The sequence below is a fragment of the Hemiscyllium ocellatum genome, chromosome 30, assembly GCF_020745735.1.
Source record: "Hemiscyllium ocellatum isolate sHemOce1 chromosome 30, sHemOce1.pat.X.cur, whole genome shotgun sequence".
In the NCBI taxonomy this organism is placed as follows: Eukaryota; Metazoa; Chordata; class Chondrichthyes; order Orectolobiformes; family Hemiscylliidae; genus Hemiscyllium; species Hemiscyllium ocellatum.
The window spans coordinates 21,406,180-21,425,347 of record NC_083430.1 but is presented as its reverse complement, the minus strand read 5'-3'; the positions used below and the strand labels follow the sequence as shown (position 1 = coordinate 21,425,347).

At 37.2% G+C, this 19,168-nt stretch overlaps 1 protein-coding gene across 6 annotated transcripts in view; it reads left to right on the top strand.

The window, feature by feature from the left end:
- Window positions 1-19,168, top strand: part of LOC132830119 (zinc finger MYM-type protein 4-like) — a 203,919-nt gene that overhangs the window by 160,163 nt on the left and 24,588 nt on the right. For 4 of the 6 annotated variants that reach the window (XM_060847614.1, XM_060847611.1, XM_060847615.1 and 1 more), the window contains 8 exons: window positions 144-356; window positions 3,361-3,514; window positions 4,382-4,497; window positions 5,842-6,105; window positions 8,075-8,225; window positions 9,715-9,887; window positions 14,992-15,142; window positions 17,062-17,181. In XM_060847614.1, the coding sequence (XP_060703597.1) occupies window positions 144-356; window positions 3,361-3,514; window positions 4,382-4,497; window positions 5,842-6,105; window positions 8,075-8,225; window positions 9,715-9,887; window positions 14,992-15,142; window positions 17,062-17,181 (1,342 nt within the window). The remainder of the gene's footprint in view (window positions 1-143; window positions 357-3,360; window positions 3,515-4,381; window positions 4,498-5,841; window positions 6,106-8,074; window positions 8,226-9,714; window positions 9,888-14,991; window positions 15,143-17,061; window positions 17,182-19,168) is intronic. The other 2 variants (XM_060847612.1, XM_060847613.1) reach the window with 2 other exon arrangements.

Genomic DNA, 19,168 nt, shown 5'->3' with positions numbered 1-19,168 from the left:
TCCCTGTGGAGCTGTGCTTACCTCTGACACATGATGTTACCAGAGGAGAGAGAACACTGTTTGGACAGTTGACTGTGTCACATGTTCATCACTCTATTCTTAAGTGTATCCAAGACATCATAAAATTTTATTCTGTATTTCAGGTCCGCCATGAAGTGAACTACCAGAATGTTGTACACCAACTTTGCAGTGATATATGTTTCTCTAAGTTTCGAATGGCCAACAATCTCACAATGAATTGTTGTGATAACTGTGGCGCTTATTGTTACAGTGGGTCTGCGCAATGTCACATGCTTCAGACTGAAGGGCAGTGTAAGAAATTCTGTGGTTCAGCCTGTTTGTCATCTTATAAACAGGTTTGTAACGTTTTAAGTCAACATGACAAGAATGAAATGATTTATTGCATGTTCCTTCACGTGGTCATGATTCCAGTGTAGATGTTCATTTCAAACAAGTTCATTCGCTTTAAACGTATTCCTTTTTTTCTTGTCATTTGCAGGAATGCTCCCATTTCAGGAGCGTAAAATGAAATGTGTTAATCAAATGTTTTGCGTCTATCCATTGTTACTGTAAACCTAATAAAATGGATAGGTAAACTGGAATCGTGTAATGATATGCTGAACATACCTCCAATGATGCTGCTAAAGCACCAGTAGTGAGTGCAGTAAATTATTTGTCTGCCTCTTCTAGACTTCACTTGTTGGAATTGAGTAAACATTTACATGATCACCTGCCATTCTTCAATTATTTTAATTCAAGACTCATATGTCTGATAAAGGATATGTTAGTATGTGGAAAGGCGATAGCTAGTCTCAGGCAGGGCAATCAGAGAGCTAGTTGATGTTTGAGATTCCAGTGGTCACCTTTGAAAATTGCACTCATAGAAAAGGATCCTAAATAGCACCTGTACTATTAAATGGATTGTATGTAGAGAATTGACAATAAATGGATGACGTAAGGGCAAACCTGATAAATATACCAGCATAATTCTTGAATTGAATATATGTTGTCAACTTGTATTTATAGTCCCCGTCATGTCCGTCCTTATTTCAAAAATGCCTCAGACCTGATTACTTGATTACGGTGTAGTCATTGCTGTAATATAGACAAATGCTGCAGATATCAAGAATCCACAGATGTGAAATTAGGTAACTAATCAGTGAATCTACTGATGGTTTTGTTGAGGAGCAAATGTTGATGGGGAGTTTTGAAAATTCTATTACTCCTCTGTGAAGCATTTTCTAATATTCATGCATAACTGCAAATGTTGGTGCAATGTGTAATCTTAAAGATTTTCTCTTTCTCCACCTTCTTGAACTCTACACAGTTATAACTTGTGAAATATCTGTACTGGAGACACGAGGAATCTGACAATCATGTGAGAATGTTCATAATCAGCCCAATAGCCAGTTTGTCGCACTGTGTAGTTTAGAATAGGCCAATACAGACCAGCAGGTTACTAGATTTGAATGCAGTCTGTGCTGGGTCACAGCTACCCATAATGGCCTTGGAGTAGAGAAGCAGAAATTCATCTAGAGACTTCCCTCTTAATTGATTTAACTGAACTGACGAGACAATGGGGGAATTATACTTGACTGAGAAGCATGATTACACCAGAGAGCTTGCACTGTTCAGCCTCATGCAGACAGAATGGATAACTGGGTGAGATAATGGAGCCCTGATATTGTATTCCAACATGAATAAGTGGTTACAGAAAAATAAAAATTGTGAATAGGATCAATGCTATTAGTTATTTATTTATTTTGCAACGTGCATCAGGTATCCCATGTTTTACTTGGAAAGAGTTGTCTTTACAAAAGGAACCAAAATTGCGAATGTTTTTGGTTGGTTCTGCACCTCATAACTCCCTCCCATCAGGGGTCAAATCATATTTTTTTCAAGGACTCTTCTTGATTTTCTCAAGGGCTATTTCTTCTTCATTGACCCATTTATTAGGTGATTAAGTCATATTGTAGCAATACTTATAAATTTGTGGTGACAGAGTTTTTGGACTCTCAGAAATAGCATAATTCTGAAGTGTTCTCAATAATTATCAACCCTGTATTAAACTTAAAACTTCAAACCACGAAGAAAGTATTAATTTTCTAGACACCACGATATTGGAATTGTTGAGGACAACTGGCATAAATGGCCAAAAAGCTTTTGTTCCATTTGGCACGCACTTGCATTTAAACACACAAAAAATTCATCACCATATACACACCTCCTCCAGGCTGGTGAGGTCGTAGCTAATGTGTTTTAATCACACACGTAAAAAATTGGAACATATTAATCAGACAGCTGCAACTCTATTTATTGAATCTCAAATTTAAATCTCCGATTTAAACTTAACCATTAACGGTGTTCATTTCTGTTGTATCTGGTACTTTTTTTTTCCAAATATAGTATGTCCTGAACATAAACACCTTAGCAATTCAACATTAATCTCCAAGGAATTCATGATGTCAGTGATATAAAGTTTCCTTGCATTCCACTTAGCTCAGTATTAGTTTTTAGATGGGTTTAAATTTGTTACTTTTCTTCTGCAGTCTATTTTCCTACCCCAACTGTGCACACTCTGTGCAGCCAACTCCTCTCTGTACATGCCTCTCCCATGATCCTTCATTCACCTCCATCCTTCTTGCAGCCTAGTTTTCCTGCAACCAACTCCTCCCCCCAATCTACCCTTGAACCTTTTCTCCCACAGCCCTCTTGCAGTTACCTCCATCCCTCATTCCCCTTACAGCGGCCTTGGCCTCCATTCCGTCTTGCATCATTCTTGCCCCACAATCCCCTCTTATAGCTGCCCTTGTAGCTGTGCCCTCATCTCCACCAGCATAACCTCCCTTCCAACATCTGGAAAAAGACCGTTGCAGCCTTAGCTGGAGCACTTGGCACCCTACTGACACTTCACAGGCTCCCACCCCCTCATTACCAGTGCTTGCTTATCTTCTTGCTCACTGCTACTGCAATCACACCCTTGTTCTCTCCTGAAATTTTTGCTGACAGGTACTAGAAACTCGCATGGGAGAGAATCAACCTATGATTGAAGGTGCAGTTCCTTACCAATTCCTTCTATTCTAGTTATGGAGTTCACTTTTCCCTTACCAGTTGTTCCTCAGGAATGAACTTTCCAGAGTGTTTTAGGAACTGTAAGGTGCAGAGATTGCTCTCTGCCCCCTGTATTTTGAGTATTGTCTCCCATCCAGAACTCAGTCTCTCTTTATATCATTGTGTTTCGTGGCTGAGTTGCTTCTAGATAGTGGAATTAAATGGTCTTTCATCCATAATTGCCTTGTGAAATAATATATTTTTATGATTTCTTGTTTTGTACCAAATGCTTTCTCATTATTTTAACAGAAAAATTCGAAGATTACTCCCTGCACCTGGTGTAAATGTCTGAGGTCATCAGCTGAAATGATTGAAAATACAAACTCCTTCGGAAAAGCTGAACTGTTTTGTTCAGTCAACTGCCTTTCAGCATTTCGAGTGCATGTGGTAACTACACAAGGTAGTGGTATAATTTCTTCAAATGGTGATTGAAGTATCAGGAAACTTTGATTGCTTTAGGCCTGTTTGGCAGCCCAAGTCACTTTGTATCTCTGCCATCTGTTTTTGGGTCTGAAACAGTTGAGGTACTTTGGCTTTTGTCAGTCTGGTGATTTTTCCCAGTCTCCCCTGTTGGACTTGCAGTATGATTGTGTCATGATGCAATCTCTCTTTGCATTCCAACCCATGTCACCTTACCAGAAATAGAAAACTTTACATGTGGCGAGAGCTGATTTTTTTTTTTATTCTTCATTTTCAGAGTTGGCCTTCATCCAGCTCATTTCCTTGAGATGCATTGCATAGAAGTAGAGAGCAGAGGCTTGAATTATCATGAACTTGGAAAAGATAGAAATAGTGTCCAGCTGATGAGATTCACTTCCTGCATTTAGCAGTGTTCCATATGAAGCTTGGTTAAAGACACAAATCTGTTTCAGTTGGAAAAGGCTGAATTTCATTTGTGAGGAGAGATCTAGTTGCAGTTAATTATGTTGAAACAGTTTATTTGTCTGATTCTGTGTTCAAATGGAACATGTTTCAATTTGGTGAAGATGTTATGTGATCAGGATACCTTTACTGTCTTCTGTAATCAAATGTTCCATTGAGACAAAGATCATCATAAGATATTGAATGCTTTCTGTAATTATGCATGACTGATGGCTGTGAAATGTGAACACATAATTAAAAATAATTGTGCTGTTGGATTTATGTAAGTGACTTCGGCCAATTTAGTTCAGACTATGGTATTTTGTTAAATTTCTCTAGTGAGAAATGATACTTGTTTTTAATGTAGAATTCTTGGACATGAAATGATTTTGTATTTGTGTCCAATTAGGTACTAGTGTTCAATGCAATTACTGTAAGGTTACGATGACACCTCAGTACCACCTTGCGATGTCAGATGGTAGTATTCGGAATTTCTGCAGTTATAACTGTGTTGCATCATTTCAGGTATGATTTTTAAAGAATTGATCTATTTCCATTCAACTTTCCTCATCTCAACAATATACTTTGCCCTTCTGTGTTTGTTACCTTGAGGACAATGTCCTGCATAATGTTTGGGGATAACATGTCTTCTTGATGTTTGCAGTTCATGTTGAGGAATAAGGGATGTGATTAGTAATGTGGAAAGACATAACTTCCATATCCTTTTTTAGTTGGTGCAGTTTGCTCAAGGAAGAATTATGTTGGTATTGCATTCATTTTTGTTGGCGAATTCACTGGGTGTTATGAGAGCTGTAAGCATTTAGATCATGATGAGAGATTAGGTAAATTTAGGTATTCCTGGAATATAGGAGTCAAGGAGTGATGTGGATATGGTTTTATAGGATTTTGAATTTAATTGTTGGGATAAGTTGAGAGAAACAATTTCTGTTCATGGGTGTTTGGAGCACACAACCTTTGCAGAAGAAAACTTTTAAAAATGCTTTTAAATGCAAAATTTTGTTGGTTTGTGGATCTCTGCCCCCAAAAAGCTGTACCTAACTTTTCAATTAATTATAAATCTGAGATTTGTTTTGCTAACCAAGGGAATGAAAGGATATGAAGCAGATCAGCATCAGTGTCATGGAATACTTGAACAGGCTTAAAGAGTTGAGTTGACTGTAACTGTGTTTTATATTTTTTATGATTTTGTTTTAACTGTACCCAGTCTCTGTTGATATGCTTGTTACAGTAATCCGTTTTATCTTCTATGTAATGTTCTATTTGATGAAATGTGTATTATGCTATATGCTTGTGAATAGAGCTGTTCACTATTAAATTTTACATCCCTCAGCCCCCCCACTGCTACTTTCAGTAGTTCCCGAAATGCAGCAGCTTTAATCCAGAGACACCACCATCATTTTCAAGTAATTCAAGTGCAATTACAACTGTATTGAAGTACCTTAAGCATGCCATCATGTGCTGCATACATAGCACCTGAACTGTATTGCACTTCTGGTAATCTCCAATTTGAACTCTTAAAGGATGAATATTTAGATATTTTTAATGAATAAAGCACCTTTATGGAAAAAAATTGAAAATGTTAATGAGAGTGGTGGCTGTATGCAGTATTTAAGCTCTTTTTTTTATCATACATTATTATTTATTGTTTGAAGCAATAAGTTCGACCTTGTAGTGTGATCATAATTTCTGTTTAACAGAACAATTAAGTTGCATGTAGGAAAGATTTTTGTTTCAGTATAAAGTGAAAATTATTAGATAAGTTTCTATGCTATTTTTGCCAGGTGCATTAATATATAAAATAAGCTATTTATTGATTTCTGTAGTTTGATTTTCCTTTTTTTTTTACAGGGGTTATTCAGTCAGGCTGCTCCAGGCTCTCAAGCTGTTGTACCCCTATCTCAGGGTCAGTTAGCAGTAAACATTCCATCAACTGCTTCAGTAGTGGCTGGTGCTCCTGTAGTTTCTTCAACTTCTGTCACCACATCAGCAGCAGCTGGGTTACAGAGGCTTGCACAATCCCAGCAGGTGACTGCAGCTCGTTCACTTATCAGGCTGAAGTGTCAGTATTGTCAGCGTTTGTTCTCCTCTAAGCCTGAGCTGCTCGAGTACAAGGTAAGATTTTCTGATGCAAAATGATTTAACTTTGTGTTTTTTTCCAGTATGAACTCTCCAATATTAATGCTCTCGAGTTGAAGAACATAGCAAATCTTTCTCGAAAATGGTGACAGCTTTCAAAGTTTAATAATCTGACCAATGGACTTTTGAGCGTTTTCCTCATTTTTAATGTGCCTACTTCTCCTTCAGGTTTTTTTTTGCCGGTTACATCTCAAGGAGTGTTAAAGAACAAATTCATCGACTTGGTGGATAGTAACAAGCTAGTTCTTGCTGAGGTAGAAACAAAGGCTTGATGATTAGATTGTCTATCTCTGAGCTAAAAAGGAAACATTCCATAATTTTAATGCTATTCACTTCCTTGTGATAGGAACCATAGCTGATGTAATTTTATATTTTAGTTAGAGATTTTCAATGCAACATTCCTTCACGTCTTTATTATTTCCTTAAATGTAGAATCCACAGAAATTTGTCTTATATACTAAATTGATACACAGCAGCATTTTTATTAACCCCTGCACCTATGGGACCAAAGATTTGATTTATTCTGGATAATCAAGAGATACACATAACTGCAGTAATCCCTGACCAAGCAAAGCTTTGAGACATCAACAACCCTCAAAATATCAAAAGTATGAACATTAACACACCACCTAAAATCAGTGTAAAAACACAGTAAGTAATGAAAATGTAATGCACCGGGTATACACATCACAGTTAGACTTAATTTAAAGTATTAATACTTGGAGATTGCGATATTTGTGCTATATAATTATTGCCAGTTAATAAGGTGCTGGTTAAAACAAAGTTTGCTGTACCTAGTTTTAAATATTTAATACCTGGAGTCTATCTACAAGTTTAATTTCATTATACAAAGTATCATGTTTCAAACTTGCTATATGAACTCAGTAATGACAGCATGAATTTATCAGTGGAACAGTATTGTGAGTAGAGAATTGGTTTTGGAAAAGGATAAGACTTGCATTTTATTCAGCAAAAAGATTGAGGAGTTTTGCTGGTAATGTTCATAATTACAGTTGGATAAAGGGTGAAAGTACTTTGTTTACTGAGTAAGATTTAAGGTAATCACCAAATGCACAGAAGCAGGGAGTAGGATTCATTTTAATCAACTTAGATTCATTGAATAGTTACAGCACATGAAGAGACCATTCAATCTGCAACTCAGCGAGTCTCACTACCCACCCTTTCTCTGTAACAGTACATTTTTTTCTTCAGGTGACTTCATTATCTCTTTGAAGCCTTCACAACAATTGTGCAGAGCATTCCAGACCTGAACTATTCATGTAGAAAGAAACATTTTTTTAATAACACCTTTTGGTTCTTTTGTTATTCATCTTGAATTGATGCCCTGTAGTTCTTGACCCTTATACCTACAGAACAATTTCTCCTTTTCTACTCTGTTCAAACCCCTCATGATTTTGAACACCTCTGTCAAATGTCCTGTTAAACGTTCTCGAATTTTTGGCTTCATATTTCCTCTTTCCTGGAATCCTTTGTAAACATATAATACCTTATCAGAAATGAATAGCAGTTTTAAAAGGCAAGTGAGTAAGCTTAAAGAAACATTCTGAACTAATGTCGAAGCAATAACTTGAAACTAATTGGATGGCTCTTTCAGATAGTCATTATAGCTGTCATGAACCATGTGACTTCTGCAAACAGTGTATGGTGGATTCTGAGATTCTATCATTTAAATATTGTATCCAAACACCTTGTGATACATGACATAAAATTGAAATTTTAAATTCAGAATTTTCAAGTAAGAAATCTATGCTTTTGAAATTTAAAATGTGTGCAAAGTTTTTTTTGGTTTAATTGAGCCTGTTGTAAATGAAATCATTTATTTTTCATTGTTGGATCTATGTGAGTGAATTGTATTCTTGGGATACTTTTATTGGATACCCTTTTTACCAGAGTTTTACAGTTGCCTTTAATTTTCTTTACACAGGGTAGAATGATTCAGTTTTGTGGAAGATCTTGTTGTGATGAATACAAAAGGATCAATTCTGTGGTTGCAATATGTGAATACTGTCGGTCGGAAAAGGTTGTTAAGGAGACTGTAAAGTTCTCAAGTGTTGACAAGCCATTTTGTAGTGAAGGTAATGGATGTGTTTTGAAATAGTTATCTTGTCAGATCAGCAAAACGTTTAGCCCTCCAAGTGCAATTGTATAACGAATTTCTGGCAAACTATTTTGTGTCATTGCTATTCAAGATCTGGTTGATTTGCTGTTCCTGTGGGTGGAAAATTGAAAATAGCACAAAATAAATATAAAATCTGAAACAAATCAGAATAATTTGAAATTTGTCAAGTTTCCACCAGAGGATCTTAAGAGGTGATTTGAGCTGAAAGAACTGCACATTTCCTCAGTACTGTGTGGCTGCATTTCTGTGCAGCAATCTGTACTGCTTTGCCTCAGGTCATCAACAAGCTGCACACAATCCAAAACACTCTTAAGATGCAGTGTATGTAGCTATGCAGCAATTTTTAAATGCACTATGCAGTGCAGGAACCAGGCTACACATGGCAAATAAAAATGAGAAGAAACATTGCATACAGCCTAGCATATAATACGTGAAAACTTGCAGTGCTGAAGAATCAATGGAGCAAGAAAAGACAAATCAAACTTGATTTTTTTCAACTTTCCATTTACAATTTCTATTCTCAGCAAAGTTAAAAAATCACACAACACCAGGTTGTAGTCCAACAGGTTTAATTGGAAAGATTAGCTTTTGGAGTGTCACTCCTTTATCAGGACAACCACCAGATGAAGGAGCAGCGTTCCGAAAGCTGGTGTGTTTCCAATTAAACCTGTTGGACTATAACCTGGTGTTGTGTGACTTTTAACTTTTTACAACCCCAGTCCAACACCGGCATCTTCAAATCATATTCTCAGCAAGCTATTCAACCTTTTCAAATAAGACACAATATTCATTGATGAGATATCTTAGAGGTTTTCTCCTCCATTGCTTGAAATTAATTGTATATTGAGACTTTTCTACCATTCCTTGAAATTAAGAAAACTTGGCAAATCATTGACAGATGCTGTTATTAAGCATGGTATCAGTTTATTCCACTATTCCCAAATTTTCTGCAAACTTGGAATATGTTTTTTTCTGTTCCTTATCAAACCACAGAGCTCCCACTCTATGCACTATCTTGAATTTAACTGACAGGAAGGAAGAAATTGGAACCTATGACTGAAGGTTAATACTAGCGCATGTCTTCCAAGAGATGCGGAAATGTACATCAATTAGGTGTTATGCCGTTCATCAACTTGTCATTGAGCTTTCTTTGGAACAATGTAGGAACTATCATGGGAGGGGGAGTGACACTAAACTGAATCCTGGAGACTTTGCTGGTTTTCATTGATTAGTACCACATTAGACAGGGCATTTACTTTAAATGTGGGCCAAACAAAGTTCCTAAGACTGATTTAGGCATGACTTCAGTTGGCAAAGGAACAGGAATGAAATTATACAAAGAACATTAGGTGAGGATTGGGTTACATCAAAAAGGGTTCCTTCTTTTCTGTTCATAAAATACTAATTTTCATTTTGAAAGTTTGTTCTCATTATTTCACTTGTAGGTTGCAAACTTCTTTACAAGCATGACTTGGCAAAACGCTGGGGACTTCACTGTAAATCTTGTAGTTCCTGTTCTCAATCATCAAAACGTCTACTTAACCAACAGTTTGGAGGGAAAATAGAGGAATTTTGCAGTGAAGAATGTTTGTTCAAGTTCACTGTGCTGTTTTATCAGGTGGGTGAATGCCCTCATTTGTAGAAGTTGTAATTGAGCAGCTTTGAATGTTAATTGATATGGAAGTGGGTCATCTTCCTTTTCAGTTCTTTGTGCTGATAAAAATAATCTGCCGAATTTTCCCTAAGAAATATTACACTTGTCAAAACAGAATGGAGGCAGGCAAGTTAAAAAATGACTTGAAAATGGATTAATTTGCATGTTCAGCTTTGATATTCAAACCAGATCGAGATGAAGAATATCACTTGTGTGCAGCAAAAAAAATCTTCTCGTGGTACATTTAAGCATTGTTATGATCCCAGCTATTGGTAGTGATAGAAAAGTTCAATCTCGGAATAAAACCTGGCTTAGTAGATCAGATATTGACTTTTTAAAAATTAGAATTAGAATCTCTATTGCATGCAAACAGGCCCTTCGCTCTAATAAGTCCACACTGACCCTCCGAACAGTATCTCACCCAAACCCATTCCTCTACATTTACCCATGACTCATGGACTTAACCTACGCACCCCTAAATACTGTGGGCAATTTAGCACAGCCAGTTCCCCATCTTTGGATTGTGGGAGGAAACCAGAGCACTTGCAGGAAACCCATGCAGATGTGGGGAGAATGTGCAAACTCCACAGCCAGTCACCCAAGACTGGAATTGAACCCAGGTGCCTGATGTTGAGGCAGCATTGCTAACCACTAAGCCACCGTTTTGCAGTTGCTTTATGTAGTTAGTCACAAAAACACATTCACACGAGGTTGTAAGTGTTCTTTAACGACAGTGCATAAGTTTATTGCACAAGAGAGAGTTTTTGATATATAGAAAAAATATATACATGAAGTAAAAGTATATTTCATATTTATTTAAAAATACTGTTTGAACAATTTTTGTACATCAAGACAACCTCCCAAACTGTTTTCCAATGCTTTTGTTTCACAGATACTCTATTCTGGAGAAATTTCACTCCTTAATCAACTTTAAGTTTTTAACTGAACTGACTCTTTGTAGTTTCTATTCCTTGGACTGCACAGAAAGTTTGACAATTGCTTTTCAGGTCCTCCGGTATGAACCCCTCTCAATTTTGATGCCTAAACTTTTTCAGTTTTACCGAATTTAAGATTCCCTTGAACTAAAAGCTTGATTCTCTTGCTAGGAAAAATATTCTCCCTTTTGAACTGAACTCCTGATCCTTCTGAAATACAATGAAAAATGAAGTTTATGGTGTTCCACTTTGTTGTAAACTCAGCAGTTAAGTCTTGATCTATTCTGTCTGCAGGAGTTCTGCTGGATACTTTGTTAGTCACATGCTTTTTTGGAATTGATGCAGTTGGGTTGCTGTTTAGAATGCTCTACCTGTCAAAGAAAATTACCTTCTCAGAACTGATCCAGATTTCAAAATATATATCTAGAATCTTTCACCATAGCATGAAAGGTACAAAACAGATTGAAGAGATCAAGTGGTCTCCAAATATGGTGCAGAATGAGCAACAGCACCACGGTCATCCACGAATATTGGTTTGCGTGTCTCTGCAAGTCACTTTAGTTCTGGCACAAAGGTTAAATGCTGAAAATGCTCAAGCAAATCGGCAGGTCTGCAGATTCCCTATCCGCAGATGCTGCCAGACCTGAGTTTCTCCAGCATTTTTTTTCACTTAAGAATTCCAGCATCCACATTACTTGCTATTATTTGAGGGCAAGTACTTTTATGCTACTTTTAATACTCACACCAGAGGGATATTTATGTTTGAGGTTAACAGCCATGGTTGGGTAGATTGTAAATAGTATGGGAGCTATCTCGGCCTTAGAGGGCACCAAGTCAGATTTTGAAGGTGTTTGTTTTAGACGTTCCATTTAAGACAGTTGTCATCCATCATCATGAAATGGTTGCAGGGCTCATAAAAGCACTAGAGAAGTTTCATCACCAATTCCTTTGCCATAATCTGCAGAGTCACTAGGAAGATCATTGAATATATGTTAGTGTCATTTTGAAACCAGCTCAGAAGCAGTCAAGCAAAATTACAAATTCAACTGCGGTGTTCGGGACAAAATGTCTGACTGAAAAGCATCTCTCTGGGCAGTTCCTGATTTTTCAATTTGCAGATAGCCAGAGTTCCAGATAAGAAACATAGAAAACATTTTGAAACTCTCCTTGAAGCATAGCAGCATTGACACTGGTGACTTGAAAAAGCTTGCTATCAGTAGTTCAAAATGTTGATAACCTGTCCATTGAGCTACATCATGCTGAGAGTCCAAATGCCTTAATGATAAGGCATAATGGCAGCAGAGAGAGAAAATGAAGCAAATCATAGACTCAGGATAATAATTCTTCCATGGGACAACATTTGCCCAAAGATACACGGGTCAGTAATTAATCTTTCCAGTCATAGAAACTTCCAACTCTGCAAAGATATGATCTCAAGTTGAAGGACAGCTGATGACACTAACAAACTTCATGTACAATGAAAGAAAATTACTTTGCTTTATATTACTTCATCCTTTAGAGTTATTAAATAAATTAAAGATCATAATAGCTGCCTTTGATTTGTGTTTCAATCTGATAAATAAGCTTCATTCCGCTTAGTCCCTTTCAAACACTAGGTGGTATTCTTGTTCAGAAAAGCGAGTTTCCCGTGGGAGACTGGTTAGCAAGGATAGATCTCACGGAATATAGGGAGAACGAGCCATTTGGATACAGAACTGGCTCAAAGGTAGAAGGCAGAGGGTGGTGGTGATGGAGGGTTGTTTTTCAGACTGAGGCCTGTGACCAGTGGAGTGCCACAAGGATTGGTGCTGGGTCCTCTCCTTTTTGTCATTTATGTAAATGATTTGTATGCGAGCATAAGAGGTACAGTTAGTAAGTTTGCAGATGACACCAAAATTGGAGGTATAGTGGACAGCGAAGAGGGTTACCTCAGATTACAACAGGATCTTGATCAGATGGGCCAATGGGCTGAGAAGTGGTAGATGGAGTTTAATTCAGATAAATGCAAGGTGCTACATTTTGGGAAAGCAAATCTTAGCAGGACTTAAACACTTAATGGTAGGGTCCTAGGGAGTGTTGCTGAACAAAGAGACCTTGGAGTGCAGGTTCATAGCTCCTTGAAAGTGGAGTCGCAGGTAGATAGGATAGTGAAGAAGGCATTTGGTATGCTTTCTTTTATTGGTCAGAGTATTGAGTACAAGAGTTGGGAGGTCATGTTGCGGCTGTACAGAACATTGGTTAGGCCACAGTTGGAATATTGCATGCAATTCTGGTCGTCTTCCTATCAGAGAGATGTGAAACTTGAAAGGGTTCAGAAAATATTTACAAGGATGTTGCCAGGGTTGAAGATTTGAGCTATGGGGAAAGGCTGAACAAGCTTGGGGCTGTTTTGCCTGGAGCGACGGAGGCTGAGGGGTGACCTTATAGAGGTTTACAAAATTATGAGGGGCATGGATAGGATAAATAGACAAAGTCTTTTCCCTGGCGTCGGGGAGTCTAGAACTAGAGGGCATAGATTTAGGGTGAGGGGAAAGATATAAAGAGAGTGGTACATGTATGGAATGGGCAGCAAGAGGAAGTGGTGGAGGCTGATACAATCGCAACATTTAAAAGGCATTTGGATGGGTATGTGAATAGGAAAGGCTTGGAGGGATATGGGCTGGGTGCTGGCAGGTTGGACTAGACTGAGTTGGGATGTCTGGTCGGCATGGGCGCGTTGGACCGAAGGGTCTGTTTCCATGCTTTACATCTCTGTGGCATATTACACTGTGATGTTATTCCTGACGAATCCAAACTAGATCACTTTTTTGGTGATTCTTACCTCAAACACTGGGGATCTCTTAGTTCTCTTTCAAACACACTTCCTTGGGTGGTTCTCTCAATTTTTTGTTTTCACTATACTGTTTCTGCCTTCCTGCTCTAGTTTGTATATTCACAGTCCTGTCCCCTAACGTGCTTTGTTGGCTAATCTATTGGCATGTCCCCATAGCCAGTTAGTCACCCTTTCTCCAACTACTCTCTCTGTCAAGCTCTAATTCCTGACCATTGCAATATTTTGGAAAGTTCTTTATAGGAGGTATTCCAAGCAATTATGTAAAAAGAAAGAGAAGGTCTAGAGTGTTGGGTTAGGACAAAGAAGGGGGTGATTAATGGAAAGGCGGTGCTTTGCAATAGGTGTAGGTAAAATTAATTTCAAAATGTCTGAATTTGTAGTTTTTATTCATCTGTTGTAAATCTTAATAACTTGACCCTTAGAAGGACATATCACCTGATTAATAGAATGCTGAGTTAGAAATACATTTACCCCCAACTTTGAGGTTAGTTTACTCCATATCTAAGTGGAGTTTAAGTTTAAGTACAACACGGCATTCAGTGAGGAGCCCTATAATAGGGTGTTGTTTATCATGAAGTTTAAAGAGGAACAGATGATCACTATCAGCAGTGTTTGCATTTTCACATTTAACTGCAGAACTTTGTTTGCCATGATTTACTGTTGGACTTGTTTGTAAATCATTGTGAGAGTTTTTAATCTTATCATTGCTTTTCCTGTAAACACTGGCATTAAATAGAGTTGCATGCTGTGTCACTTTTCTACCATGAGAGGGTGCTTGTGTACCTGGAGTTGAGCAACTGTGTTATCCCATCCAAAAGTTAGCAGGGGCAAAGTTTTGAGAAATAGGTAATTTTGTTTTCTGCCATTTCTTTTTGGATTTTGTTTTTGAGTGCGAATACAATATTGGAACAGCTTGAATTGACAAACCTCCAAAACTCAATCAGCAGACATCAAAATTCAGGCATATGTGGAAAGTTTTAAATCATGCAGTGTGTTTATTGAAAGGAGAATATCAGGCCATTGGAATTCTTTTCCTGTTCAAATCATACTGTACATCTGTATGTGTGGTTTTAATCATGTGAAAGGCAGCTCTTTTGACAATATTATGATCCTTTAGTATTGCATTGCGATGTTCGTTGAGGTTTGTTCAAATCCTGATCTATGATCTGACCAACTCAAAAAGAGCATGCTCCCGTTGGGAAAGGCCGGCACTTCATGAAGGGACCTTGACTTAATTTACAAAATTTACTTAGGATAGCAGTGTACATTTTAAATTTTAATTTAATTTTTTCATTTGTAGATGGCAAAGTGTGATTGCTGCAAGCGTCAAGGTAAACTAAATGAGTCTATTAAATGGCATGGACAAACCAAACATTTCTGTAACCTTCATTGTGTCCTTACATTCTGCAATCAACATCACCTAGCAGAAACAGCACCTCAAGAGGGTAAAGGTATTAATTATAATTATTTCAGTTCTCCATATGCTGCTCTTCTTTGAATAGTCTTGAAACAAAATGTATATGTTGCAGTTGGAAAATTAGCTTTGAAGCCAAGTCAACTTATTCCTATTTGATTAGTTGAAACTACTATTTGATAGATTGCATAGTGCACATTTCCTCATACACTATGCCAAGGGCTGAATTTTTCAAATGTATGTCTTAGTGTGCCAGGGAAATGAAGTTTAGATGTTGCTACTCTGTAATACATGAATGTTTTAAAAACAATCATCTCATCAAATATTGAGGTTCCTTTTGTTTGATCTTCACTGATATAATGCAGGTTACTGATGTATTTAATAACAATTGATAATGTACAAGTTAGTGAAGACATGATTGCCATCCCTAAATAAGTTAGGATTCTCTACAACTTGTAGATGTACTTGTGTTTGCATGTAATCTGTATTATGTGAAAATAAAGATAAAAGCTACAAAAGTTCAGTACTAATAAAAACGATTAATATCAGTGTTCACACATGAATATAGAATTTGAATCTGAATTCTTCTCTCATGCCATATCACTAAACAAGTTGACTTATGAAACCAGTTTAAATCAGTAGCCACTGTCTTATTCATTGTTTTGGTATAAAAAGACATGTGTAATGCAGCTGCAAAACCTGAATGCTGCGGCACATGTTACTTGAAAAGTATCCACGGCGCTATCCAATTCCCTACATTTTTTTTTATTCTGAGTGTTTGAAGGTTTTGATATAAAATTAACGTGTGCAAAATATCAATTTTTTAACAAGTACAGATGTAGATGGAAAGACACACATTTGTAAAAAGAATAGACCCTTTGTGACTCTCCGGAGTATAGGAGTTGGGAAGTTATGTTGAGGTTGTACAGGACATTGCTGAGCCCTCTTCCCGCATGCTCTGTTCAGTTCCGGTAGCCCAGTTATAGGAAGGATACTATTAAGCTGGAGAGGTTTCAGAAGAGATTTACCAGGATGTTGCCAGATATTGGAAGGTTTAAGTTATTAAGAAAAGCTGGATAGCTGAGACTACTGCAGTGTAGGACGTTAAGAGATGACAGAAGTTTATAAAATAATGAGAGTTATAGGTGCAGTTAATGGTGCTTGGCTTTTCCCAAGGATAGGGGATTTCACAACTAGAGGCACGTTTTTAAGGTGAGAGGAGAGCGAGTTTAAAAAGACAGGAGTGGCAAAGTTTTTTACATAGTGGCTGGTTCGCTTGTGGAATGACCTTCTTGAGGAAGTGGTGGCTGTGGGTACAATTACAATGTTTAAAAGATATTTTGATAAGTACATGAAAGAAAAGGTTTGGAGAGATATGGGCCATGAGCAGACAGGTGGGAATACTTTAGTTTGGGATTATGTTTGGCGTGGACTGGTTGGACCAAGGGGTCTGTTTCTGTGCTGTATGACATAAGAGAAAGCTTTCTCTCCACATCCACCCTGTTAAAAGTCGTCAGAGTCTTGTAGGTTTCAAGTAAATAACCACTTTATCTTCTCAGGCTTAAATTGACCAGTCTTTTTTCATAAGATGATCTTACTATATACTGTAAATAAAATAGCGTTTGTAATTATGGTTAGATTTTAATTTGGTTGTAACATTGAAATACAGAATTAGTTCTCATAGGGTTGCATTAAAAGTTTCGTGTTTTTATAAAATAGAATTCAACTTCAGTTGTTAAAAATAACCAAAGAATGGTTCTAAAGAAAGGTCACTGGATCCAAAACATTAATTCTGATTTCTCTCCACCGATGCTGCCAGACCTGCTGAATTTTTCCAACAATTTGTGTTTTGGTTTCAACTTCAGTTGGTGTTTTGTGATGAACGAGAAGCTACTCGAGATTAAATGTTTTGTACTATTACTGAATACTAACAATAAACACTATCTCTTTCAACAGTACCAGTACCAAATCTTCCTAGTGTCCATCGAAAGGAGTCTACTCCTGTTATAGCAAACGTGATGTCATTAGCTAACACCCCACCAGTACAAAATGCTGCTAATTCAACAACTTTAAATGGTATGAATTCTGCTGCAAGCTTGAATTTAATATTTGCCACCTTTTTACAAAACACTGTGTGTGAAAAATTGAACATTTGTTGAATGCCTGTTAGCGGAAGACACATTCCTCACTAATTATGTTGTGGTATCTGAACTTTAGTGTTGTTTTCTTTTTATTGATGTTTTAAATTTCCTATTTCTGATTGAATGCTTTTGTAATTTGCCGGCCAACAAGCAACCCTGTAGTTGCCTGCTTTGGACTCCTTGTTGTTACTCTCAAACAGGTACAGGCAGTGGGTCTGAATGGATGAATTGCACCATTTCTTACCTCCCCATCTCATTGTCCTCATGGGAGTTATGCTTCTATTGTTTATTGACATCCCTTAGCCACAAAGGCAATTTTGGAAGCTTACTTTGTTGGCAGAGCCTACTTCCTGCACAGCATAATGGCACTCTGCTATCCTACAGGCCCAGCAGACTTTCAATACCGCTCTCAGGTGGTTTTTCCATATGAAAGCCTCAACAAAAGTATCACCAGGCACTTTGATCGAGGAGTCATTAGGTCACAGTATCTGAACTTATGTTCGTCATTTTATAGCCATTCAAACACTTTCAACAAGTGGATAGTAGCTATAAATTATGACTGATCTAGATGAAATAATAACTTTTAACAGATTGGCAACATGACTCTGGATGGTTTTTGGCTGATTGTCTGCTACTTTGAACATTTTTCTCTGCCTGAAGTTCCTTTTATTTTTGAATTGTCGCTTGATTGCACTTAACGTCAGAACCATAAAAGTGGACAGCATAGATGGCTATTCAGCCTATCATATGTACTCAGAACGTTTACTCAAACAATCTAAAACATTGTCTTTCCATGTTGTTTCCATTTCAATTGTGTTCCTCTGCCTCTGACATTTGTGAATTTTGTTATAAGATAAAACAGTGTTGACCCCACGCTCTTTTGGGGGAAAATCCCTACAGTGCTGTTAACACCTACTTCGGAAAGGAAATATATTCATGCCAGTTGCCATCCCATTCTAAGTGACAATTTTAAATTGATTCTTGTCACTTATTTTCCAGTCAGTGGAACAGTCTCTCCCTTCTTGCTGAGTCCTTCATTTTTCCCCTGAATTTCCTTTTAGCTTTCTCTGCTTTGTTGAGAATAATCCCAACACCTGAAACATAGTTTTTTATCTTTACTTGTGTTCACTGCATCTGTAACGAATTTTCAAGAATGAGTTATTCACAAGTTGTGTACTTGAACCATAGACTGTAACCATTGTCTAAGAGAAAATTATCATAGTCTCTTAGTTTTTGTACTCCATGTTCCTATTTGTAAAATCCCAAATGCTTCTGACATTTCAAGATTTTTAAAAATTACTTGCACTTACAAGGAAATATGCATTTATATACCTGCCTTGTTCTCACTACCTTCAGCATCTTTCTATTAATTCTATACCATTTCCCATAAAAACATCACCTCTCCCTTCTCCACAGTGAGTTGCATCTGTCACTGGTCCATTCTGCTAACCTGCCTATATCATCGTGAAATTCTTTCTAGTCCAATCCTTACCCCATGTCTCAATAAATTTGCTCTCTTTATTCAAGTTCAAATCACTTTTTGTGTGCGTATATATAATTAGTTTAAATTTCTAACTATGAAACCACAAATGTCTGAATTTGTGTTATAAATTGTGAATATCAGGTTAATTCAGAGAAATATTTGTTATCTATATCAGGAAGTCATCTATCTAGAGTACCTTTTATTCTCCTTTTGGCTTCCCTGATCGCTTTAAGGAGTGTAACCAAAAGTGTGTATAAACAGTTACTCTGTATTTAGTGTTGCATGAAATTTAACATGTCCAGATTTTTCACATGCATGAGAATGTTTCACATGGGATTGTTTCTTGACTGCTGTGCTACTTTGAAATTTTTTTTTAAAACCCTCCTTTTGGTCCCATACTTCTGTTTGTATCCCAGTGCCTGATAATTCTGATATTTTT